Source organism: Sturnira hondurensis, unplaced genomic scaffold (genome assembly GCF_014824575.4).
Source record: "Sturnira hondurensis isolate 20B ecotype Veracruz unplaced genomic scaffold, ASM1482457v3 Scaffold0004136, whole genome shotgun sequence".
Classification (NCBI taxonomy): domain Eukaryota; kingdom Metazoa; phylum Chordata; class Mammalia; order Chiroptera; family Phyllostomidae; genus Sturnira; species Sturnira hondurensis.
Genome location: NW_028076767.1, coordinates 1,433,821 through 1,460,838, shown reverse-complemented (window position 1 = coordinate 1,460,838; position 27,018 = coordinate 1,433,821). Strand labels below are relative to the sequence as shown.

Here is a 27,018-nt window from a genome sequence, read left to right as displayed (position 1 = left end):
AAGAAAATGGAAAACCCTAACTCGAAATGTCTCCTTTCCTACTTCAAGGGAAGGCAATCCGAAAGCAACATGACAGACCTCACCATACACAATCACATTTCTACAACCTCTACCCTGGTATTGACACAATCACCTCAAGATAATATTTTTAGCTTCAAATCAGTACAGTGAATCACAGCTTGGTGTATCAAGTGTGTCTTCACAGTTTGGCAGCCTGATATACCAAACGGCGCATCTGTAGCCTAGTTCTAACACTAGATAGTAAATGAAACTAGGCGCCCCGAGAACGATCAGAACACGCAAAGGGGGCGTGAACTCGGGCGCCATCACTGACCGGATCTGGGAGGCCTCCACTGGCAGTGAGACGCTGGTGGGCATGCTGAGGTTCCCTTGGGGTACTGCAGGGGGAATGGGTTTTTGGGGTCGACGAGGTCCACGCCTTCGCTTCTTCTTGTGTTTTTTGGTAAGTGCAGGAGGCTTGGTTTTTTTCCTGGGTTTCCTCTGCTGCTGGTGCTGAACTTTGCGGGAGCTATCTCCTCTCAAGAAATTATCCTTTGAAATGAATAAATGGGTATTTTTAAACTGAGATTGGGAAAAACCTGACTGCTACCTAAAAAAATACTTATGGCTCTTAATATTTTATATAATGCCCAAAACAGTGTATACCTAAAACTATGTATAGCAATAATAAACGAATAGAAACTCATTTTTTGCTTAATTCAAATCAATTCAATATATACATATAGTTCATACCACATTTAAAGACACTGTGATGAGTGCTGTAGTATAAAACATTTTTTTAAATTTAATTTGCACTCGAAGAACGTACTCCACCATGGGGAAAACATAGATACAATTATAATTAAGTACAGGACAGAGAAAGTTGTGCAGTAGTGATATAAGCACCTTCTATGAGTACACAAAAGAAAATACATTTATTTTTAGTTTTGTTGGATTAAAGGACAAGCAAAATTTTACATCATTGGGATCAAGGGGAAGCCCATTCTAGGCAAGAAAATGGCATGCACCAGACAAAAAGAACAGCAAACAAATGGGTTTGACCAGTACTCGGGGCATACTTGAGGGTGAATGTAAACCTAAGCTATTAAAGAAGTCTGGTACCAGATCATGTATGACTTTGACTACCCCATTAAAGATTCTCAACTTATTTTACAGGCCGTGGAGAATGATATTTGGTGACAGGAGCAGCATGACTTGACACATGTTTTAATAGGATTAAGACCCTTGTAAGCACCGTGAAGGGACAGCTAAGTGAATGGAGGCAACAGTTCCAATCAGCAGGCTAGTTCAACAGTCAATACAGGACAAAGAGCTCAAGGCAGAATGAGTGGGAATGGAAACACAAGGGCCTGACAAGACAGAGTTCTCACGATCTGACAGCTTCTTGGCTGTGGTGAGGATGGAGGGAAAATAAAGCCCTGAAATGTCTCTAGGGTGACTGCTAGATAATGATACTATTAGCTGGGATAGAGAACACAGAAGAATACAGATTCAGAAGAAAAGTTAAGGAATTCAGTTTGGCTCACACACAGTTTGAGGTCTGAGATGTCCAAGTAGGAAGAAGAAAGCTATATTTGGTGCCCAGAAATAAAGAAACGAGTATGTAGACCAGGAAATCATGACAGTAAGTCCTTCAAGTAAGGACCCACTGCCATGGGTCAGGAAGACCAGGTAAAGAGAGGAGGCAATGAGGATACGACTTATAAAACTGCCGCAGTTAACTTCTGGTCAAGATGAAGGGTAGGTAGATACACATCGTCTCCTCATGCAGCCACAAAAGGAATTACTACTAAATCTGAAAACAAATTAACACCAGAACTGTAAGAAAACCGTACAGGAGCCCGACGACCAAGGATTTAAAGAAGCCGCATTCATGCAGATGGGTAGGAGGGGTGAAGACATGAAAACCGGGCAGAGAGGCGAGGAGATGTGGTCTGGAGCAGCGAGGCAGGGTGGCAGATCTGGCACAAGCAGTCCTACACTCCCGTATGGTAGACAGAGATCAGGAGGGATACATCGGGAGTGAGCAATCCCATCCCAGGGTCCTTGGTCCAGGGTCCCAGTAATGGAAAGATAAACCACATAACTTCTGCCTGCAAAATTCATTGGGGGTTGGGTGGAAAGAAACTGCTGGATTTTCAGAAAACTACACTTAAAGGAGTTAAGTTTGTTCTTAAAACATACACACACCCACACACATTGGGATTCGGCACCAGGGCAACAGCTGGGAGGGAATAGCTAACAGCCAGTAGCTAACAGGGAGTGGATGAAGCGACTGGAAACAGGGTCAGTGCCGGGCAAACCCACAGCAGCACAGTCCCCTCTCCAAACCTTACCCCAACAGAGAGACACAAGCAGTGAAGCAGGTTGCCTTGCCCTGGCACTTACCTAAGGCTCTGCCCCACACAATTTACAGGTGCCTTGTACAGAGAGTCAAAGAAGTTCTACTGAATACACAGAAACAAGCACAGGGAGGCTGCCAGACTGAGAAGACAAAGACACATAGCCCAAATGAAAGAACAGAACAAAACCCCAGAAAAAGAACTAAACAAAACAGAGAGAGCCAACTTACCAAACGCAGAGTTCAAAACACTGGTGATCAGAATGCTCAAAGAACTCACTAAGTATGGCAACAACATAAAGGAAGAAATAAAGATTATATCAAGTGAAATAAAGAAAAATCTATAGGGAACCAACAGTGAAGAGAAGGAAGCTGGGATTCAAATCAATGATTTAGAACAGGGGTGTCAAACTCATTTTCACCAGGGGCTACATCGGCCTCGTGGTTGCCTTCAAAGGGCCAAAATAATTTTAGGACTGTATAAGTGTAACTGCTCCTTAACAGTTAAGGAGTTGAAATTACATTCAGCCCTTTGAAGGCAACATGATGCTGATGTGGCCCCTGGTGAAAACGAGTTTGACACCCCTGATTTAGAACATAAGGAAGAAATAAACATTTAATCAGAACCAAAAAAAGAATTTAAAAAAACAAGGATAGTATAAAAAGACTCTGGGACATCTCCAAACATGCCAACATCCAAGTCATAGGGGTGCCACAGAAGGAAAAGAAGAAGAGCAAGACATTTAAAACTTATTTGAATAAATAATGAAAAACAACTTCCCCAATTTGGCAAAGGAAACAGACATATAAGTCCAGGAAGCACAGAGAGTCCCAAACAAGCTGGACCCAAAGAGGACCACACCAAGACACATAATTGAAATGCAAAAGTAAAAGTTAAAGAGAGAATCTTAAAAGCAGCAAGGGAAAGGCAGAGAGTAACTTACAAAAAAGTTACCGTAAGACTATCAGCTGATTTCTCAAAAGAAATTCTACAGGCAAGAAGAGACTGGCAAGAAGTATTCAAAGTGATGAAAAGCAAGGACCTAGAGTAACCTAGATTACTCTATCTAGCGAAGCTGTCATTTAAAATGGAAGGACAGATAAAGTGCTTCCCAAATAAGGCAAAGCTAAAGGGAATCATCATCACCAAGCCATTATTACATGAAATGTTAAAGGCACTTATGTAAGAAAAAGATCAAAACTATGAACATTACAAAGGCAACAAATTCACAACTTTGAACACCTGAATATAAAAACAAAAAACCCAACAACCAAAACAGGAACAGAATTACAGGTATGGAAATCATTTGGGGGGGGGGGGCTATTAGCTAGAAGGAGGAAGGGGAGAATGGGAGAAAAGGTGCAGGGGTTAAAAAGCATAATTGGTATATATAAAATAGACAGGGGGATGTTGAGAATAATATAGGGAATGGAGAAGCCAAAGAACTTACATGCATGACCCATGAACATGAAGTAAGGTGGGGGTTGCTGGAGGGAGGGTGGGTACCAGGCAGAAGGGGGCAAAAGGGAAAAATCTGGACAATCGCAATAATATAATCAATAAAACATACTTTAAATAAAACCCGCTGCAATTAAGTGAGTAGACAAAGAAAGAAGAATCAGAAACTAATGTGCAAATACCGTATTTCATCAATTTCAAGACACACAGTTAAGCATTTTTGCATTGGGGAGCATTTTACACAATCCCGTCTCACAGCTGCTGTCAGCCAGGTGACGGTCATTACAGCTGGCACAGCCTGCACACACACTCCAAGCTGGTCACAGCTCTTCGTGCCATCACAGTTCAAATGAACGTATGTGCACTGTTCGTTTTACATGTACAGGAAAAACTGTTGTGCAGGAAGAAAAATTTTACAAAGAGCAGCAGGGTATAAAATTGTTATTGGTGAAGCAAACATTCAGTATTGAAGAAATGACTGCAGTTCCATTTTTTTTCAAAGCAAAACTCTAATGAGAAAGGAAAATAACCACAAAGGAGACAAAGTTGTGTAACAGGTGATGTATGCAGAAAATACTGCATTTCACAGGTCAAGTAATTCAGCTGAAAGCAGGAATGATACAGAAGACAAAATCAATGTCTAAGTCTAAAGAAGCGATTTCAGTAAGTATAAGACAAAAATTGTAACTGATAAAAAATCTACTGTGCAGCATTTTTTCTTTCTGGTTGGTATATAAACAAGAGTTGTTTTTATTGTACACCGTTGATTTGATAAAATTAGCAATAACCTAAGTACATAAAAAGAGAGCAGACAACAGTATCTAAAGACTAGTAACTATTACTAGCATCAAATAAATTCAAAATAAGAATAAAATTAAAGCATAAATTCAGGAAATCTAAGAGAAGTTTAATCCCAGTCAAATAATTTAATTCAAACACAATTATAGACTTAAAGTCAAAATGCACAAATTCATAAAACAACAAAAAAAGCAGCTGTTTCCCAGCTTCTGTAGTTGTTTTTGGCACAAAACTTGAGGTCTACTTTCATCGTGCCCCTTATTTAATTCAACAGTGACTGAGCAACTAGTGGTACCCACCACAGTGGCAGGCTTCCCCTCCAGTACCAGTGTGGATCTAGATAGGAGGAAGCCTACCTGAGTTACCTAGTATTACCTGGTTCTGGTTCTAGGCTTGGGTCTTATTCTCCCAAGCTAATGCCTCACAGCCCAGCAACATTTCTGGTCATATGCCAGGCACTCCACAGACAACTGCCCACAACTGTGGCCCTGCCTCGCTCTTGGTTGTCCCTCACTTAGCTCCTCCAGAGAGCCAGAGCCCCTATATCTTAAAGGCTTTCCTAACGCCAACTGTTTATTTACCTACCCTATTATGAACACTACTCACACCCAACTTTCTCACTACCCCATTCTACTTATATGCCAGGACAATAATGCACTAACTTACCATCTATTGTATGGTCTCACACAATACGTTCCGTCTGCCAGCCTGGACTTCCTGCAGCTTAAGTCTCGTCTACCAGCGCTGTCCTACCTAGTGACCAAAGCTAGTTCCATCAAAAGCTTGACCCCTCCCAGCTATGTGCCAAACCACTAATCTATCCAACATCTACTAAATGAGCATCTTTGTTCTAAGCACTGGGGATACAGCAATGACCAGGAAATGCTCCTGCCTTTGTGACGTTCTAGTAGAGAGATACCGACAATAAACAAACTAATTAAGAAGTAATGTAGTGTTAGGTAGATTTTTTAAATGTTAGAAAAAAACAAGGTAGAGTCTGAGAATAAAACATAACAGGACAGAGGGGAGGTGAACAGCTTCTTTGATGAAGTGACAACTGATCAGAAACCTGAATGAAATGAAAAAGTGACACATGTATAAATTTGGCAGAGCATTCTAAGAAAGGAAAAAACAGGTGCAAAGCCCCTGGGGTGGGTGGGAACATACTTCGAGTGTTTAAGAAACAGCAAGAAGGCAATGTCGCTGGAACTCGGGAAGTGAGGAAAGGGCATTCAGGTGAAGCCAGACAGGTTGTAAGAGCCAGTGGCTCACAGGACATGGTAGGAACTTCTGATACGAGTCTCCATGGGATGGAGAGCCACTGGAAGGTTTTGATCTGGGCACTAAAGTGATCAGGTCTATATTCTGCTCTAAAGGCTACATAATGTATAATTCCACTTAATAAGGCCTTCTGGAAAATGTAAAATTATAGGAACAGAAATCAATCAATGGAGACAAAGAAAAGGTTTGACTACAAAGGGGTAAAACAGGAATTTTGAGGGATGATGGAACTGTTCTATATCTCGACTACGGAGGTGGTTACATGACTGTATGCACTGTCAAAACTCAAAACTGTACATCAGAAAGAATGAATTTTAATGTATGTAAATTCAAAGAAAGTGGAATACGCACACAACCCTCTGTGGCTGGTATGTGAACAACATACCTGGATGCGGGGCGGGGGTGGGGACGGGGGGTGGACAAGGCAAGAAGGACGACCACCACTCAGGAGACTATTACAGCAGTACAGACAAATATGACAGTAGCTAAGGTTACAAAGGCAGCAGTAAAGTTGATATAGTGCGTTTGGACCCAAGACACATGGTTTGTAAGTAGAGTCAAGAGATCTGCAGTCTCGGTGGCCTCGTGTACATCTTTCAAAGTGGGGGAATGATGGGGTATGATGGGGTATGAGTGTTTGCTAAACACTTTTGTCATTTATAACTTAAAAACAGCTCAAACTAGTGCCAGATTTTATAACTGCATTCAGAGAAAACACCATTTTCAAAACTTTGTAAATAAATACCTTTTAAAACTGATTAATATTTTATTTATAGTATATAAAATGTGTATCATTTTATGACTAATTTTACTATACTAATTCAGCCGTATGTTTGCCTACCTGAATTTGCCTAAGTGGGAATATTTAATCAGCTGGGGGAAAAAGTAGCTGCTTACAATTTCTTTAAAGAAAACTGTATCCTTGTGTTGCCTCGTGTTAAAAGAAATTGTTATTATGTGAATTCAACAAACACTCACCTCACTGAGTCAATAAAGCACACCCCGAAGCAGGCTCCTTAGTTGACAATACTTTCCTAGTCCTATTAGAAGCATGTCAAACGGCCTAACTTAAAAATCAAAACACACAGCTGGATGAGTGACCTCAGCAGTGTGAAAGCCGCAGTGCCCACGTTACAAACGGCCTAACTTAAAAATCAAAACACACAGCTGGATGAGTGACCTCAGCAGTGTGAAAGCCGCAGTGCCCACGTTACAAACGGCCTAACTTAAAAATCAAAACACACAGCTGGATGAGTGACCTCAGCAGTGTGAAAGCCACAGTGCCCACGTTACCAAGGGGCATCAGCAAAGACCCACAGAAGTGGTTCAAGAACCTAGGAATCATTCCTTCATCGCGATAAAGCCTGAATGAGCTAACAAAAGTGTTTACATTTTAAATGTTTCTAAATTAAAATGGGAAAATAATTATTCAACATTTGTGTATGTAGTTTAGTATACAAAATTTCTAAATACACAGCCCATAAAGAAAATTTAAAAACAAAAGAGAGAAGCCAGTGACCTAAACACATGGAAACTGAGGTTAAGAAAGCCTGTATTATGAGTTCTTGTTAAATGCTTAGCTAAGCGGCAACATGAGGGTCACAACCTCAGATGGTAAGACCTACCTGGCCCTTAGTTATCCTGATGCAGTTTGAAAACTGTAACAGGTCCACAGTGGGTGAGAAGCACCTCACTCAGCTTTTTAGTACACACACCTCACATAATACCTTGCATCTTTAGCAGGTATTTATGCATCTAGTAGCAGAGGAAGTCACTGAGTGTCCGATGGGTGAAAACAATAAAAATGCCACTTATTTTAAGTGATTACATAAATTAAATAGTTCACTAATTCAGACTTGTCTCTCCACTAAATTATCCTGAATTAATTAGGGCTTATGATACTAACATTAGCAAAAGCAATGATTAAGTTTAGCAGAATTACAGAAAAGTCTGGCTTTTGGCCAAAACTCTATTAACTATCTAAGGCATTCCCAGAACTGTATATAATACAACAAAAATCTAGAGAAATAAGGCAAAAAGGAAATTGGGAAATCTGCTATGATTAAGAAAATATAGTAAGAAGAGAGGTATAGAATAGGGACAGATATAAAAAAAGCGATCATATTTAATCACTAAAACAGCATTTTTGTTGTTTATAAACAAGGGTATGAAACCAATTCAATGGGTCATGACCAACATTTTTAGTAAAACAGAACTAGAAAATATTAGGTACTAAGAGCATTGTTTCATAAAACTTGTTTCAATGAATTATGGACATAAATAGTTTGTACTAAGTCACAAAATAATTGTGACTAAGGACAACTATCCACAGTCTGGGCCTCTGCTGAAGAAAACCCGAACTTACCATTTTTTTGGCATGTTCTTCACACAGAGGCGTCTGGTGCGTGATGTCAAAAACAGGCACAGAGCACTGCTGTCCATCTGCAAACTTGGCTGTGCAACTTGAGAAGAGCTGCTGAGAGCGGTTCAAGAGGATATCTGGGTTTTTTCTAAGTTAAGAATACAACATACTGAAACTCTAATTACTCGATTTTGAGATATGTGAAGTTTTCTTCTTTGCTTACTTGCGTTTGGTAAGTATTAAATTTTATTATCTATAAAAGCTAAACAACCAACCCAGCTATTGATAAGAAAAAATGATGACAGTTTTATCATCATTATTTACTGGAGTCTATTTTGCCACTGTGGCCCTAAACACAGGTCTCCTTTAAAGTCATTCTGATTTCTGTTACTTGTAGAAGCAGGGTTATTTCCTTCTTAACACACCAACTCTTACAAGTTCCAATATAATGTTTAAAAAAAAAGAAACTTTCTTTTAAGGAAGACTCCTGCATATGATACTCATCAAGAATAAAAAGGCACAGTCAAGGCACATCCCTGGGTTGCGAGTTCACAGTCCTCACTGAGGACACCCATATGAGCGACAACCCACTGATATTTCTCTCTTACACCAAGGTTCTCTCTCTCTCAATCTCTCTCCCCACCCCTTCCCCTTTGTCTAAAATCAATAAATATATCCTTGGGCGAGGACTAAAAAAAAGAAGAATAAAAAAACCTGAAAATNGTTTAAAAAAAAGAAACTTTCTTTTAAGGAAGACTCCTGCATATGATACTCATCAAGAATAAAAACAGCCCTGGCTGGTGTGACTCGGTTGCCTGAAGCATTGCTGCAGGCACTGAAAGGCCAAGGGTTGGATTCCCAGTCAAGGCACATCCCTGGGTTGCGAGTTCACAGTCCTCACTGAGGACACCCATATGAGCGACAACCCACTGATATTTCTCTCTTACACCAAGGTTCTCTCTCTCTCAATCTCTCTCCCCACCCCTTCCCCTTTGTCTAAAATCAATAAATATATCCTTGGGCGAGGACTAAAAAAAAGAAGAATAAAAAAACCTGAAAATAACACAAAATAGTATATAATGTAAACTGTAGTTGAAAAAAATAAAGATTACAATTAATTAGTTGGCATAGAAAAGACTAAAAATATAAAGATACAATTCTAATAATGTGCCCAAATTTGGATTTTTTCGTTGTAAATTTCCAACACCATACTCAAACTTAACAAAAATCCACTTTTAAATCAAAACTGCACTATTAAAATTAGAACATCAGCTTTACACCATCAACCCTTTAAGCATCCATACCTTTGGTCATTAACTACATCTCCCCAAATTCACTTTATATCTACTAAGGAAGTATCTTCTTGGTTTTCCTTTCATGTTTTTATATTACGACTCTTCATTAAGCCTTTACAGCATACAAATTGCTGCTGGAAAAGTTGAGAAAATACAACTTGAAGAATAGAAAGGAGGGCAAAAGTCAGGTAGCACAGTAAGTAATTGTTACTATATAAATGTTTTAAGTACTACTCAATTTTAAATGTTTAATACAAGTGAGAGTAGTAAGGATTTCACAACCAGCTTGAAGCCCTTGATGTAAGTTTCCCTCCAGTGTTGTATTTTCTGTCTGAAGATATCTTCTTTCCTGGTCAGTAATGTTACCTGTTATTCATTTCAAATCAGCGCTGTACACAATACAAATACCAAGCTATTCCCACAGTAAAAGGCACACTGTAAAGCTATATAACTTTCTTGGAAGATGAAAATACTACTGAAGCATATGATTTGTTTTTTCCACTGATTAGTGTATTATAGTCACTTCTTGTAAACTATCTAGAACCACTGGAAGGACTGAAATTCTGTCACAAAATTGAATTAAGAGACAGCCTGGAAGAACCTGCTAGTTGTTGTCAATTTTGCTTACTGTGAACTCCAATGATATAAGCAGAAAAAATTATTCAGGGGACATTATGGAAATTAGAAGTCATATAAAAATTAAAGTCATTCACTGGCTTAAGAGTGAAAAACACGGCCCTGAAGAATCAGGACTTTCAAATGCACACTCAGTTCAGTTCACAGGATACGTTGGAAACAATGTCTGGTGAATGGAAGGGCCCTGTTAGCACAGGGTTCACCCCTCGCCGTTCCACTGCATGCTGCTGGCTCCACCTCCCTCAGCGTGGTCCGGCTTACACTAAGAAAAGAAAAATAATTATTTTTTAAAAAATGCTTAAAGAATCCAGGGAAATTTTCAACCCTAAGTTACTACAACGTAATACCAACATGTTACCTCTCTATATTCATTAAATAAAATGTAGATATGAGTTATAATGATCAGTTCCAGTTTCCCCAAACTGCTATCAAAAATAATTATAATCTGTTTCAACTGTGCCTTTTTTACAAAATTAAAGGAGACACAGAAAAGTGACGAGGAACAGGGAACTAGCTGTGTGACCCTGGCAGGTCACTTAGCCTTGCTTAAGTCTCAACTTCCTCACCTGTACAGTACAGATAAGAGACAAGGAAAGATAGCGCATTTAAAACACTTAAATACAGAGCATAGATAATAGGAGGACCTAGTTTCTCTGAAAAAGGTAGGTCTCTGAATAAGTAAGCCAAGACCTAAAGGGTGCTCTAGGACACTGCCTCCCCCAGAGGACGAGGAACTCTGAGTAGAGGAGAATGCGGCAGGCGCAGTCCTTGTGCAGGTATATCGGATTCACACGCATAGTTTTAAACAGCTCTAAACAGGACAATGAGCAGAAAACTCTTAAAGGCATAGTATCTTTTAGAGATAAGCAACTGAAAAATAGGTTACTTTTTTACAGCAAATATAATGAAAACCGAAACACACAAAATAAAATGAAATTAGAAAAAATATACAGATATGTAAGAAATATAATCAATAGCTACAATGCAAAGGTGATTTTTCAGTTTTCTGTTTTAACCCTTTTGCCCCTCAAGTGAACTCATGATCTCTACAGAAAAATTAAAATTCATAGACTATAAATTTTCTAAACTTTAATTAATAATCCCACTATTTAGAGATAACCACTGCTAATATGTAGATGTACAAACTCCTGTGATACTACTTATGGAGATGTTGTACAGTACATATTCAAGCTTATCTGAAAATAAGTAAAAGTGTGAAATAATAAACTCAATACAGAACTAAACATTCTAAATTTTGAAAATTATTTCCCTCGTTAAGTAAGATGTTTTAGAAATGTTTAATTTAGTTAAGCTAGTACTTTCAAAAAGTACATAATCTAAGTAATTTTGATTTAAGTTTTCATCACCTAGATAAACTTCTAAAGTGGTAACATACCATAATTTCTTTGTTGAAACTAACTCTACATCTCCAATATATGGATTTGCATTCAATAAAGTATTATGCAAACATAAATCATGTTTTTAAAACAATCTTTAAGAACATGGGGGAATGGCTATAATATATTTTTAAGGGGAAAAAAGCTAGATAACATAACTCTTAAAACCAGTACAGATCAACTTTGCTTAATTATAAATATAAAAATGAACAAGTATAAAGACTGACATTTGTATTATGAAACTATTAAAAGTCATGTTTCAGAATGAAAAATCATAATTCAGTGTTAAATGGAAAAAAGCAGAAAACAAAAAAGTAGTGCATGATTTCAATTTTGCTTTTTAATTCAAGCACATGGCTCACTGCAGATTTTACACACACATACACGCTCACACACAAAAAGTCTAGAAGGAAACAGAATCAAAGTGTTTACGATATTCTCTCTGATTTGTGAATGGTGATACTACTTATGGAGATTTTTCCCCTTCTTTTTTCTATATTTTTCAAATTTTTCATAATAAGCCAAGTATCTATACTATAAACAGAGGGATTTCCTCCCCAAAGAGATCCAATGTTATAAAACATTTTGAACTAATAATATGGGATAATGTAAATATTAACAAAATACATTTCAAAAAAAGCTTTAAGAAAGTAAAAAAATGTAAAATGCTACTTTTGTAGTAAAAAACCTACAAATATTACTTTTAAAAACACAAAAATTCTAGGCACTATATATATATTTAAAGACAGGTAACATTCTCAAATTCTTTATTGAATGAATTTTAATCAAGTTTATCTGAGCGACAAAATCAAAGTCGAATGGGTAAATACTTCAGACCTAAATGTCCACCACCCCTTGTGCCTCAACTGCTCCCTCAAAGGGCACAGAGAGAAGACGGGCCAGGTGCCTCCGGAACAGGCGGCTGCGCAGGGCTCTGACCTGGGCCGGCTGCAGGCTGCTCTCTGCAGCTCCTGGAGTAACCGCCCAGTGCACTCGGGCTCTCTGCTGGCCGCCTGCAGCAAGGCTTTCCTAAACGTGTGCCGGCATTTCTTTTGACGAGATTCTGCCCGCTCCAGGCGGCAGAGGTGCTTATATTTCTGCTGAAAGTAAGTGCAAAGTTGGGTCACCCTGGAGCTCCTACTCTCCGTGTCATCATCATCTGACCTGGAAGGTGCAAAGAGAGAAGTGAAAACTGATTACCGGTTAGGCTCATTTTAGAAAGGGGAAGCATGGGGAGGGAGGTGGCTGGAGGCAGAGGGTTAAGACTTGGGGCGTGTGAGCACATCCTCAACCAGAGCAGAGGAAGAGAATTCCAGTAGTGCTGAAAACAAGTACAGGACTTCAACAAAGAGGCAAGGAGGCAGAGGCAACCCGATGCTCTAAGAAGCTTAACCTTCTCAGCAAATCATTAATTCCACAATGCATCAGTGTCTTCTAAATTTTAAGTAATTAGGAATTCTTGGGAAGAATATGTATTTTTTACCTTTACTCACTAAAAAAGTCTTAGTAAATGACATGGCAGTTATGAGGAAACATTCAGCATAACTTCATAAAAGATAGATCATGCCAGAAACAGAGCAGTGAATTCTAGCAGTGTATCATCAAAGAGATGCCATTTTATACGTACTGGTTTTTAACTACATTTTTCTTGCTAAACACAAACAATTTGGATGGTAGGGATTACAATCATTCTATGTTCTATGTTATGTTTTTAAGTATAGGAGATACATCCTAAACAGCATTTCATACACCACGGTTTCTCCTGTCACTATGCTAACGTCCACTGATTGGTGGCCCTGCAGGGATGCTGCGTAGAAAAGGATGCAGAGGGCACTGGGTAGGCTCAGCAAGAAAGAGTGCTGGGGTCAGTTAGGGAGCCCTCTGCCAGGGAGGTCAGACAGGTCACTTTTGTATTAGCTTACTGTTTACTGCTGGGAATAGTGCACACTAGACTTGAAAACCAATGGTGTTATTTCACCTTCTTTCTCTTCTATTGTAACATAAATAAATAGCACTCATGTGACACTATAAACTAGGCATTATCTTACTAATCATCTATAAATCATGGCTTGGTTTCTCAGATGTGGCATCCCTCCTTCCTTTCTCCTTCAGAATAGTTAACAGGCTGTCTGTCAACCTCCGATTAGTACATGTCCTAAGGAACACGTTCTCCTCAGATACATCAGTTGAAGATTTTACTTCAATCTTTCTACATATGTAACACTCAACAGTTACTGTCTGTCTATTATGCTAAATACTATAAAGGAGAAACAAAACATTTCAAGAAGTTTGCGATGTAACTTAGATAACACAAATGCATCCCAAACGTTAGACAATTCAAAACAGTCCCAGTAACTAAAACAGTGGGGCAGTCAGACCAATGATTCAAACATCCGACTCAAATTCGAAAAGTCTGGGAGCTCTTTATTCATTCATTCATTCATTCATTCATTCATTCATTCATTCAATGTATGGTTGCTTCTTGTGCATCCCCGGCTGGGAACTGGCCCCTGCTGGGAACTGGCCTGCAACCCAGGCATGTGCCCAGACGGGGAATTGAGCTGCAATCTTTTGGTTCGCAGGCCCGCGCTCAATCCACTGAGCTACACCAGCCAGGTGGGAGCTCTTTAAAATGTCAGATTCCCATGACTCACCTCAGATACAAACCAGAGTGCCCACAGGGTGGGGCCCAGGAACCTGTATTCTGAACTGTTCCCCCCAAACCCACAGCAGGTCTTTATTTGTGAGCTCTAGTAAGTGTTAAAAATATCTTAAACACCATGTAGATACCAGTAAGTACCACAAGACAGGCACAAAGTGCTACTGAAGTTCACTAGAAAGGCTGCTGGATGAAAGACAGAGCACAAGTTGTGAAGAAAGGGTACAATCTGAAGAAAAGACACAAGGGTACCTCACAGCGATGAAGCAACATCAGCCAAGACGCTGAGATGGACAGGGTGGGGCAGCAAGTACTACGTAGCTCGGTTTGGCTAAGGAGTGGGGTGCGTATGGGAGTGTAGTAGATAAACTGAGTAACTTTGAATCTGTGTAACTAGGAGAATGTAAGTGCCATTGACAGAAAAAAGAGAGAAGAAAGAGTAAGTCTTAAAGAAAGTAAAGCTAGAGTGGGTAATCACTTGCCAAAATTGTTATTTCAAAAGACTCTTACTGCATAGAGGAATGACCTAGATTAGTAGTTCTCAAGTTAACTATGGAAAAACGCACCTGGATACTACATCATGACACAAGTTTTCAAAGTTTATTTGTAATTTCTATAGTCACTTGTTGTGAACCAGTAACAGGCAGTTTGCAGATGAGCACCGGCCCACAGACCACCCCTGTCGTGATCCTAAACTAGAAAATCTCCTAGAGGCTTCCCACTTCTACGGTGCTCTGACGTTACCATTACAGACCTGGTTCTGCTAAGGAGGGGGCAGCGAGCGGGAAAGAGAAAGGCCAGCTGCCAGCAGCGCCAGACCTGGCCTGGCACTTCCTGTATTCTCAAGTGTGCTAGTTTCCCTCCGTCTGCAAAATGAGAGGTAGAGCTAGCGGCTTGCCTACTCCTGAGGTTAAGAAAATGAAAAAACATGACATATGTAAGATCACAATGTAAGTACAGGTATTACCATTATTAAAATGGTAATAGTAACTCCAATATAAAGCCACAAATTCCAAACCCGATTTCCTGAGACTTCAGGCTTGTCAGTAATCTTAAGGCATGACACAAAATTCCCAAAATAACTTTCATTTTACTTTACCTTTTTAAAACAACAAGAGCAAAAAGGTTAACACCTCTGATAAAAATATGGGAGTCAGAAAGAGGCAAGAATGTTGAGGAAAAGAATGAGTTTAATTATGCTGAATTTAGTGTATGGCAGAATAGTTGATGATAAGTATCCGATAGGCAGTTCCAACTCAAAAGAAAGGTCAGACATGAGAAGATTTTCGAGTTATTCACATACAGATAACAGTTGAAACAAAAAGCAGTAGAAGGCGAATGGTACTGTGGCAACTTAGATACTCCAAGGAACCCCAAGCAACTACACACAGGCTAAGACAACATACTTGTGGATGCACTTTTGGTCTCAAAGGAAGCAGAGGAAATCTCTTCCCAAAATCCTTGGTCAAAAAACAAACAGCCCTGGCCCTGGGACTCAGCTGGTTGGAGCGACTTCCCATAAACTGAAAGGCTGAGGGTTCGATTCCTGGTCAGGGGCCATGCCTAGGTTGTGGTTCCATCTCTGGTCAGGGAGTGTACAGGAGGCAACTGACTTCTCACACTGCTCTTTCTCTCCCTCTCTCTAAAATCAACAGGCATGTCCTCAGATGAATATTAAAAAAAAACAACAGGCAAACAAACAAATATTTTTCTTAAAAATCAGAACTGAAGCGGAAGTGGGAAGCAGGGAACGGAAGAGGATAATGGGCTGCCTTCACCGAATGTATCCCAACAAGATGAACCCAAGATTCTAAAATGAGTCCAGGACCTACAAAATCAAGTTATCATGCACAGGAGAGGGTGGGCCACTTTTCATGACAGGAAGAAAAAAAAAAAGACGGATACAGACTTAGGGAGCTGCCATGCCCTGTTTGGACATGCCACGCCCCCAGAACCCCCAGCACCCCCAGCAGTTCACCTTCCCCAAAGCTCTGTGAACCCTGTGCTACTGGGACTTTAGAGAAGCTTCCTCCAGCAGGGGTGACCTAGTATTAACTCCATTTCCAGCCCCTCTCCTGTCTCTGGGGGGATGAGGTTCAGCTAAAAATTCCTAGCCACAAATAAGGGCTTGGTCTTTCTGGTGACTGGCACCCATTCAGAAGCCACCCAGGAGCCCACCTGTAGTCACCTCAAAGGAACGAAAGATGCTCCCAGTGCTCTTATCATTTAGAAAATTACAAGGGTTTTAGGAGCTGGGGACAGAGACCAATACATATTTTCCTTTATCTCACAATGAACCTTAACAATTTATAGCAGTAATCACTTATACTTTTAAAAAGATACCAAATCAATAACCTAACATTCCACATTAAGAAATGAGAAGGAGAGAACACAAAACAAGCAGAAGGAAGAAAACAATGAAGACTAGAAGAGAAATAAATAAAAAAATAAGAAAAGTATGAGAGAAAAATCAATGAAACCAGAAGCTGGTTCTTGAAATGATGAACAAAATTAAAAGCTTTAAAGCTCAATTAACCAAAAAGAAAGAGAAGACTCAAGTTACTAAAATTAGAAATGAAAAGAGAACATTACAATGTATCTTAAAAGAAAAAAAATTTATAAGGTACTATTACAAAAAAGTATGCCAATTAAATTAAATACTGAGGAAATGGACACTTTTCTAGAGACACACAAGCTTTGAGTTTCACTAGAGAATAAAAATCTGGGTAAACAGACTGTAGCAAAATTCCAACTAAACTACCAAACAACCATCATTCAGAACCACTTCAAGTCTAGCTGAATGGAAGCCCTACAACTAAGGGTATAAAAAGCCACATCAAGACTGGAAGAGGGGATGAAGATGCGGCAAACTGGTTCCGCCCATATGGCAGATAAGATTCGGGAAGGATATTTCAGCTGTGGAGGTCCCCCTTTCAGGAGCAAGGGGTCCCAGCCCCACATCAGGCTCCCCAGCCCAGCCAGGGTTCCAGTGACAGGAAGAGAAGTCCCTGTAACTTCTGGCTGTGAAACCCAGTGGGTATTGTGGATAAGTGAGACAGAGGGCTGCTGATGTCCCAAGCAGTTCCTCTTAAAAGGTCCATGCACAAATGTATTCGGACTCACTCCCTCTGAGCTCCAGCACTAGGGCAGCAGCTTGAAAGGCACAAGGGACACACAGGCAGGAACTTACCACATTTTGCCATATATAATGTGCACTTTTTGCCCCAATTGTTGAGAGAAAAATAAGGATGAGCATTATACATGAATATAATGGCTACATAACATAGGTACAATAATCCCATGTATAAAGCGCTCAGAAACATAGGTGCATATTATACCCGACAAAATATGGAAGCTGTCTGGCATTAGGGCAAGAGCTGGGGGGTGGGGCAGCATTCTACCAGACAAAACTGCTGGCAGAGGCCGTTGTTCCTTTTTTGATCACCCTCCCCCCAGACCAGGAGGTGGATGCCACATCTGAGTCTCCATCAACCTAGATCTCACTGTTCATGCACTTCTGCCCTCTGCCTTCTCTGATTCCCCGAGATCTCACTCCACCCAACTTTTGGGCCCAACAAAGCTGCTGCGGCTTTTCCATACTAATGGCTCATACTTTAGACTTGACTAAAACCTCTCAAACAAGCAGCATCTAGCCTCAAACCACTTACTCTGTGGCCCAAGGCATGGCACTGGCACTAGAAGTGGCTGGCCATGGTTCCCGGCTTAGCCCATCCGGGCACCTACAGGCCCCACACGAGTAGCAGCCATCTGCAGATCACTTTGTAGCTCTGTTCTGGTGGCCCTGGACAGTGCACAAGTGGCAGCTGCCCTTGGCCTGCACTTCCCAGGAGGCCCCAGCGCCAGCACACAAGGTAGACAGCTTCAGACCACATGAAAGCATTACCCAACCACCTCCATAAGCAACACACTCAAGAAGTGAACTCAGTGGGCACCGGAGCCCTGCTGAAGTACAGCTGATCCATCATGGTGGCTCAAGCCAGTGCATGCAGCTGATCAGCCTGGGATAAATCTCTACCATTGGTGTGACAAAGCAACCAAGGCTCGACTACAAGACGAGGGTGTACACAGTCCACATGAGAGAAGGGGAGATACAACTGGAGTGCCCAACTCGGGTGAACAGGGAAGCTGTGCCACTGAACCCTACAGTACACCAACAACATTAGGCCACACTACCCAACCCAAGAGATGTGTCAGCTCTACCTAATACACAGAAACAAACACAGGGAAGCTGCCAAAATGAGGAGACAAAGAAACATGTCTCAACTGAAAGAATAGAACAAAACTCCCAAAAAAGAACTTAACAAAATGGAGACAAGCAATTTACCACATGCAGAGTTCAAAACCCTGGTTATTCCCTGGCCAGTGTCACTCAATTGGCTGGAGCACTGTCCCATACACCGAAAGGTCGAAGGTTAAATTCCCAGTCAGGTTAATGCTTAGGTGGCAAAATTGGTCCCTACTCAGGGCGTGTACGGGAGGGAACTGATCAATGTTTCTCTCTCTCTCCTTCCCCTCCCCTCTCTCTAAAAAAGAGAATGATGAATAAATAATAAAGTAAGTGCCATGGCTGCATTTCCAGTGGTATATTCTCCTTAAAAAGTAAAATAAAAACTTGTTATAAGGATGCTCAATGAACTCTGGCTAGTGTGGTTCAGTGGACTGACCACTGGCCTGTAAAATGAAAGGTCACCAGTTTGACTCCCAGTCAGGGCACATGCCTGGGTTGTGGGCCAGGTGCCCAGTTGGGGGCAAGCAAGAGGCAACCACAGTGTCTCTTGCTTGTGTGAGAATTGATGTTTCTCACACACAGATATTTCTCTCCCTCTCTTTCTCCTTCCCTTATCCCTCTCTAAAAATCTTTTTTAAAAAAGGATGCTCAATAAACTTACTGAGAACTCCAAAAGTATTTAAAAAATGAAAATCATAAAAAAAGAACCAAACAGAAAAGAAGGATACACTAACTGAAATGAATAATTTAGAAGGAATCAAAAGTAGAGTAGATGAAGCCAACAATAAATCAGCAATATGGAATATAAGGAAGCAAAAAACACCATATCAGAACAGCTGAAAGTAAAAATAATCCAAAAAAAAGGGACAGTTTAAGAAGGTTCCAGAACAACTTTCAAGTGCACCAACATCTGCATCATGAGTGTGCCAGAGAAAGAAGAAAAAGAGCAAGTAATTGAAAACTTATGTAAAAAAAATGATGAAAAACTTCAAGAAACTAAAACATCTATTTACACCATGCACAAGAATAAACTTGAAATGGATTAAAGACTTAAGTATGACTTGAAACCATAAAAATTCTAGAAGATAACAAAGGTGGTAAAATCTCAAACATTTCTCACAGCAATATGTTTTCTGATATATTGCCTCAAGTAAGGAAAACAACAATAAAAAAAGCAAATGGAACCACCTCAAAATAAAAAGTTTTTGCAAAGCAAAGGAAACCATCAATAAAATGAAAAGAACTCACTAAATGGGAGAATATATTCACTGATACACCTGATAAGGGATTACTATCCAAAATTTATAAGAAACTTATAAAACAACACACACACACACACACACACACACAAAACAAACAATCCAATTAACAATGGGCAAAGGATCTTAATAGATATCTTCCAAAGAGGACATACAGATGGCCAACAGACATATGAAAAATGCTTAACACCATCAATCACCAGAAAAATGCAAATTAAAACTACAATGAGGTATTACCCCACACCTATCAGAATACAGATTGGTGTAGCCACTGTGGAAAGCACTCTATGGAGTTACTTCAAAAAATCAAAAATGAGCCCTGGCTAGTGTGGCTCAGTGGACTGAGTGCTGGCCTGTGAGCTAAAAGGCTGCTGCTGGTCCAATTCCTGGTCAGGGCACATGCCTGGGTTGCAGGCCAGGTCCCTATTTGGGGTGTGGGAGAGGCGACCAGTCATCTATCTCTCACAGTCATGTATCTTTCCCTCACTTTCTATCTCCCTTCCCCTCTTTCTAAAAAATAAGTAAATAAATTTTTTTATAAAAATTAAAAATGAGACTGCCTTATTACCCCAGTGATTCCACTGGAGGGAATTTAAACCCAAAATACTAATTCAAAGGAATACATGCACCCCTATGTTCATTACAACGTTATTTACAATAGCCAAAATATAGAAGCAGCCAAGTGCCACTCGGTAGACGAATGAATAAAAGAAGAAAAAAGAAGGAAATTTTACCCTTTGCAATAGCCTGCATGGACCTAGAGAACATTACGCTAAGTGAAATAAGCCAGTCAGAGAAAGACAAGTACTATATGACTTCACTCATATGTGGAATCTAATGAACAAACTGAACTAACAAGCAAAATAGAGACAGACTCATAGGCAGAGAGCAGGCTGACAACTAGGAGTGGAGCCAGGTGGAGGGGACGGTAGGACTGAGCAAAAGGAAATAAGAGGGAGAAAACTCATGGACAGGAACAACAATGTGGTGATTACCAGGGGGAAGAGGGTAAGGAGAAGTGGAGGGTACAGGTGGGATCAATGGTGATGGATGTAGTGAACACACAATACAATGTACAGATGATGTGTTGTAGAATTGTATACCTGAAACCTGTATAATTTTGTTACTAAGTGTAACCCACTGAAATTCAATAAAAGGGAAAAAAACTTATCAGGCATACAAAGAACAGGAAAATAGAACCTATAAGGACCCAGAAATGATACAGATAATAGAATTAGTAAACCAGACATCTAAAAACTTTATTAAAAGTAGCCCTGGCTGGACTGAGTGCCGACCTGCAAACTAAAGGGTCACTCGTTCGAATCCCAGTCAGTATACATGCCTGGGTTGTGGGCTGAGTCCCTGGTTGAGGGTGTGTGAGAGGCAACCAACACATCAATTTTTCTCTCCCTCTCTCCCTTCCTTTCTCTCTAAAAATAAATCAATAAAACCTTTTTAAAATTTATTAAAAATATATCCCATATATTCAAGAAGGTAGAGTAAACCACAATCACATAAAGGAGAGGCAAACAATCTTCTAGGGATGAAAAACACAATGTCTAATATAAAAAAATACACTGGATGGGATTAATGGCTGATTAAGTGCTACAAATAAAAGATTAATGAACCTGAAGACAATAATAGAAACTTTCCCAAGTGAAACACAGAGAGGAAAAAATAGACTAACAAAAAATGAACGGGACATCTGTAAGTTATGGGATAATTTCAAGCAGCCTAAAATATATATAACTAGAGTTTCTCAAATAGAAGGGGAAAGAAGAAAAACTGAAAAAAATTCAGCCAAAAATTTTCTTCATTTGATAAGACATAATCTAGAGCTATAGAAAGCTCACTGAGTTCCAAGCACAGGAAACATTAAAAAAACAAAAACAAAAACGAGCTATATCAAACTGTTTTAAACTATTGATAAAGAGAAAAATCTTAAAAGTCAGAGAAGAAAAAAACAAACAAAACAAAAGTCCAGTTTGCTGGACCAAAGATATGAATGACAATGATACAAATAACTGCTGATTTCTCATTGGCAACAATGCAAAACATGTAAGCAACACCTTAAGTATTGAAAGAAAAACTGTCCACCTAGGATTTTATGCATAAACAAATTCAATCTCAGCATTAGCCAAGAAAAGGAATAGGGAGTGCTCCACACCTGGAGCATAAGTGTTCAGCAAGAACATGTATGTTGCGTGAATAAATAAATAAATGAAGAGAGAAGAATGAAGGGCCAAAGAGCAAAGTGTCAGCTAGGCAAGAAGTAAGGGTAATTGCTTATAAAAAGGAGAAAAATATTCCGAAGGAAAAGAAGAACCAGGAAAGCAGAGTATCACGGTAAGTCAAAGAGGAAGCAATGAGTGAGTCAGTTCCCTAAGCCTAGGAAAAGTGGCCAAGAAAATAAAATGCCACAAAGGTGAAGAGAAATAAGGATGGTCACAGTCAAAACAACAAAAGAAATATTCTGAAAACTCTGCAAGAACAAAAGGCAGAAATGGATGTAGAATGCTCCTAATGAAGAGCTCCTAATGTTTAGGTCACCTCGAGAATTAAAACAGGAATCATCATAACTATCATTTATCAACTGTTCCCACGTACCAGGTACTGTGCTGAGCATTTACTTATGTTACTTCATTTACAGCAATTTGTAAAATTTACCCAAAATATCCCAAGTAAGTGGATACAAATGATCAACTTTTAGAAGCATGATTGATAGGATCTACAAACAAGAAAGTTTACACTCACTCAATTGTACTTCTAGCTGAGGGAAAGAATATGCTAATGATAATGAAACAGTCTTGAACGACATATAAAATGGAATATCGAGCCCTGGCTCATGTGGGTGTAGCCAGTTGGTTGCAGCATGGTCCTGTACACCAAAAGGTCACTGGTCTGATTCCTGTGTGTGTGTGTCCCCTTCTCTTTCTCTCTCCTCTTGAATGAAAATTTAAAAAATTAACATTAAAATGTAACATCAAGAGCAAAGAATATACAGCATTCTGCGACACTATCTAGGAGCTAGGGAGGGCAAGGACAACTAAGTGGGAGATAAATCCCAGGCGTGGAAAGGAATGCATCAGACTATCATAAGTTAATGGCACTAGCCATTAATAAATCTAACTAACTCTCTGGTCTAATTCCATGCCCAAGTAAGCTTCTGATCACATTTTGCTTCCCATGTAAGTTTTGCTTAGTGAACACCTGTACTAATGATTTATGTCTCACTGTAAACTATCTCACTGTAAGCTGTATGTCTTACTGTACACTGGAATTCTGGTTTACACATTAATGTCTAGTGAATCAGTTCCGTAAGCCTAATCCACCTCAGGGTGTTCTAACAAAGCATTTTTAAGTCTATATGTATGTTCACAGAATTACACTACAAAACTCTACAAATTGACATGATGCAGATAACTGGTCTTCTATCTTGCTGATCATCTATTCAAGACACGATACCCTTTAAGGCCCTGGCTGGTGTGGCTCAGTTCAGTACCCAGATAGCGCACATGCCTGGGTTGCAGGCCAGGTCCCCAGGAGGGGGCGCACCAGAGGCAACTACACAGTGATGTTTCTCCCCCTCTCTCCCTTCCTACCCCTCTCTCTAAAAATAAATAAATAAAATATTTAAAATAATAATTAGTTGACAAAGTACAATACTCTTTAAAAAAATAACTGGCCAAGTCCATGGGTTATCTTTTGGCCCCATAAATAAGGATGCCTCTCAGCACAGTCACACTGCACCAGGTGAATTCCTATGACTGTAAGTCCCCTGAGGGGTGGGGAGGAAAGCTGGCTTTCTCACAGCTTTCTATTAAGGTAGACACCAAGAACCTTTATGGGATTATCTTGAAAAGCATGTTAGCATGTTAGAAATATTTAGCACATTAAATATTTAAAAATAGATCAATCTTACAGAAGATACAGGTGAAGTAAAAGAACACTCCTTATGGCAACTATGGGGATATGGCCAAAAAACATACGGAGAAGTCAGAGAGTGGGACTTCCAAGTAGCCTTGGGACCACAGCAAGTTCCTTAACCTGCCTTATCCAGGCCCTGATTTCCTCTTGTGTAAAATGAGGAAATGGATTCAGATAATCATAAGGTCCCTTTCAATTCAAAAGTCTATTCCAATTATTTCCTTCAGTGATAAATGGCAAGGTTCAGAAACAAATTAGCCAAGAAAACCTAAGAGTAACTTTGCTCAAACAATATAGTAGATTTCTTTCCAAGTGGAGTGTATTTGGATCTCCTTTACAATAATACTGGATCCAATAAACGTTTTTCAAAAATTGCGCAGATAGGGAAGATCGATGTAGTACAGTGTTAACTTAAGAATAAAAACAAGAAGGGGGACTCACGTGTGTCTTTCATGTCTGAGGGTTTCTCGGATGGACCATGCAACCTGGTATGGCGAGGCCTCCTCTGAGTCCTCCAGTTCCTCTCCGCTCTCTTCAGACCAGTCCAGCCCTGGCACAGAGGAGAGAATATTCCAAGTAAGAAAAAAATTCACTTTTAACATTAAATAGAAAACAACCTGAAATACGTGGGCCAACACCTATAGCAAGTACTAACATAATATGAAAATTTTATTTTTCAACTACAGTTTACATTCAGTATTATTTTGTACTAGCTTCAGGTGTACAGCATAGAGGTTAAATAATCATGAGGGGGGACCCACAGAGACCCAAAATTTATTTATAAAAAATTGTGTATTTATTCTTACATGTTTAAGTTTCAGTCACCTTCAAAGTGCTCTCCATTTCATGCAATACAGCTACTGAGACACTTTTTGCACTGCTAAAAAGTTTCTGAACTCACTGATTTTGATGCCTTTTAGAGCTTCTGCCATTCTTGTTTCACCTCTTACACATCGGCAAAACATTTCCCTTTGCTTTTTTCATCCAGGGAAACAAACAAAAATAATGTCGCTTGGGGTGAGTAAGGTGAATAGGGAGGATGGGACATGGGGGTCATGCCATTTTGGTTCAAAAACTGCTGAACACTCAGGGTGGCGTGGGCAGGTGCACTTATAAATCACCCATCATGAAATGGACAAATGCTTTGAAAGGGTTTTCATAGGAAAATTTTCTGAAGTCGAATAAAGCCTCTCACACCAACATCAGTTGGCACACTGACACAGATGGGTTTCTAGAACACTCAGCTAGTGGGGGAAGCCTGTACTATTAGGCTGGCCAAAAAGCTCACTTTGTTTTCTCCCTAACGTGGTTCCAGTAGTGCTTAGTTCTCATTAACTTCATTCAAAACAATTTTGTTAGAATGTATTGTGACAGCTGTCATATCAGTGTGCATTAAAAAAAAACTGGTGAATTTTTGTGTAGCCATTTTAATATTGAAGATGGAAGAAAATATGCAACATTTTTGCCATATTATGCTTTACTATTTCGAAAAGGGTAAAAACAATTGAAACACACAAAAACACGGTTTGTACAGTGTATGAACAAAGTGCTGTGACTGATCAAATGTGTCGAAAGTGGTTTGCAAAGTTTCATGCTTGAGATTTCTCACTGGATGATGCTCCAAGGTTGGGTAGAGCAGTTCAAGTTGACAGCAATGAAACTGACATTAATTAAGAATATTCAGCCCTGGCTGCTATAGCTCAGTGGATTGAGCGCGGGCCTGTGAACCAGAGGATCGCGGTTCGATTCCTAGTCAGGGCACATGCCTGGGTTGCAGGCCGGTTCCCTGTAGGCCAACTCCCAGCAGGGGATGCACGAAAGGCAATCATACATTGATGTTTCTCTCCCTCTCTCCTTCCCCTCTAAAAGATAAATAAATAAATAATCTAAAAAAAAAAAGAATATTCAAATGGTATACCAACGCAAAAGATAACTGGCATACTCAAAATATCCAAATCAATAAAATTATTGGTGAAAATGAAAACTGTGTCTTATTTTATGGAAACAACTAGAAGGGCTTTCTAGCCAACCCAATACAAGGGTCTCACCCTCCAGAAGATAATTCTGATTTTTGTGAGGGAAGCCCCCCTCATATACTCTACAAAGTGTTTCTCTCAATATTTCCAGTACCCACCTGGCATCACACATAGTTATCACAAATATTACCAACTATATTCCCTATGCTGTACCTTACATCCTCATAACTATTCTGTAACTATCAAACTTGCATTTCTTAATCCCTCACCCAGTCCCCCCAGCCACCCTCCCCTCTGGGTACCATCAGTCTGTTCTCTGTGTCTACGAATCTGTTTCAATTCTGCTTGTTCTTTTTTAGAGTCCACATATAAGGGAAATTGTATGGTTTTTGTCTTTCTCTTATTTCATTTAGCAAAATACCACTTAGGTCCATCCATGCTGTTGCAAATGGTTTATGGAAGGAAGAACTTCTTTTGTCAGACACCTCACAAATTGAAGAGAAACAACGCAAGCAAAGAAAGTTCACAAAAAAGAAAAAGGTAAACTGTCTTAAGTATCAAAACATCACACACTAAAATGTCATAAAAACATAAAATATATTCCAGATGGTGATAAAAGAAGTTCAGGCAAGAAAAAAGTCTAAAGACACCAGTGGAGCCACTCTGTACTTCAACAAAGAAGGGCCCTAGAATAAGACAAAGCCGCCCCAACCCCCTTTCCCAGCACCTCTGGAGGAAGGGACTCCAGCCACTAGGCAGGGCCATTCCCTGGCTCTTGCCCACTATAGACAGAGGGAGGGGCAGAATGGTAACATCCTATTTCTAATGTGGCTTGGGCTTTCTTTTAATTCTTTTAAGCAATAGCTGCCCCATGTTGTGTTACATTTTGAAAAGCAAATTCATAGGGAAAAAGTAGTGAAATATAGTATGAACAATGTACTGAATGAACTCCGACAATAATGAACCATTCATCCAGACCGGTAAGAGGGGAGGAGTCAGCGGCTGGCGGAGTGGGGTTGCACAGGAGAAAGCAACCAGACCGATCCAAGCGTGCAGGCAGCCGTTGGCAGATCCCGGGCTGGGGTGGCAATTGGCAGACCCAGTGGGGGCGCAAGGCAGCAGGCTGACTGCGGTCACGCAGATAAACCAGGCGAAGGAACCAGGCGAAGGAGCGAGTGGTGAGATAGACAGCCCAGTCTAGAACCCCAGTGACAGAAATTAAAGTCTAAAAGCACCAACTGGAAAAACTCTCGAGGTCGAGGCGCCGGGAGAAGCTCCCAGGCTCACAGAGAGTTTGTTGGAGAGACCCACAGGGTCCTGGGGAGTGCACAGGCCCACACACCCGGGAGCCAGCACCA

General features: G+C 40.0%; 1 protein-coding gene and 1 long non-coding RNA gene across 5 annotated transcripts in view; one reads left to right on the top strand and one right to left on the bottom strand.

Annotated features, from left to right (window-relative positions):
- Window positions 1-27,018, bottom strand: part of INO80D (INO80 complex subunit D) — a 64,965-nt gene that overhangs the window by 12,093 nt on the left and 25,854 nt on the right. For all 4 annotated transcript variants that reach the window (XM_037043514.1, XM_037043512.1, XM_037043516.1 and 1 more), the window contains exons 5-9: window positions 24,126-24,234; window positions 12,530-12,754; window positions 10,346-10,455; window positions 8,266-8,399; window positions 335-552 (exon numbers count right to left, since the gene is read on the bottom strand). In XM_037043514.1, the coding sequence (XP_036899409.1) occupies window positions 335-552; window positions 8,266-8,399; window positions 10,346-10,455; window positions 12,530-12,754; window positions 24,126-24,234 (796 nt within the window). The remainder of the gene's footprint in view (window positions 1-334; window positions 553-8,265; window positions 8,400-10,345; window positions 10,456-12,529; window positions 12,755-24,125; window positions 24,235-27,018) is intronic.
- LOC118985199 (uncharacterized) lies at window positions 9,560-25,087 on the top strand. Its single transcript, XR_005066070.1, has 3 exons — window positions 9,560-9,571; window positions 24,398-24,403; window positions 25,000-25,087. It is a non-coding gene; the product is annotated as an uncharacterized LOC118985199 (long non-coding RNA).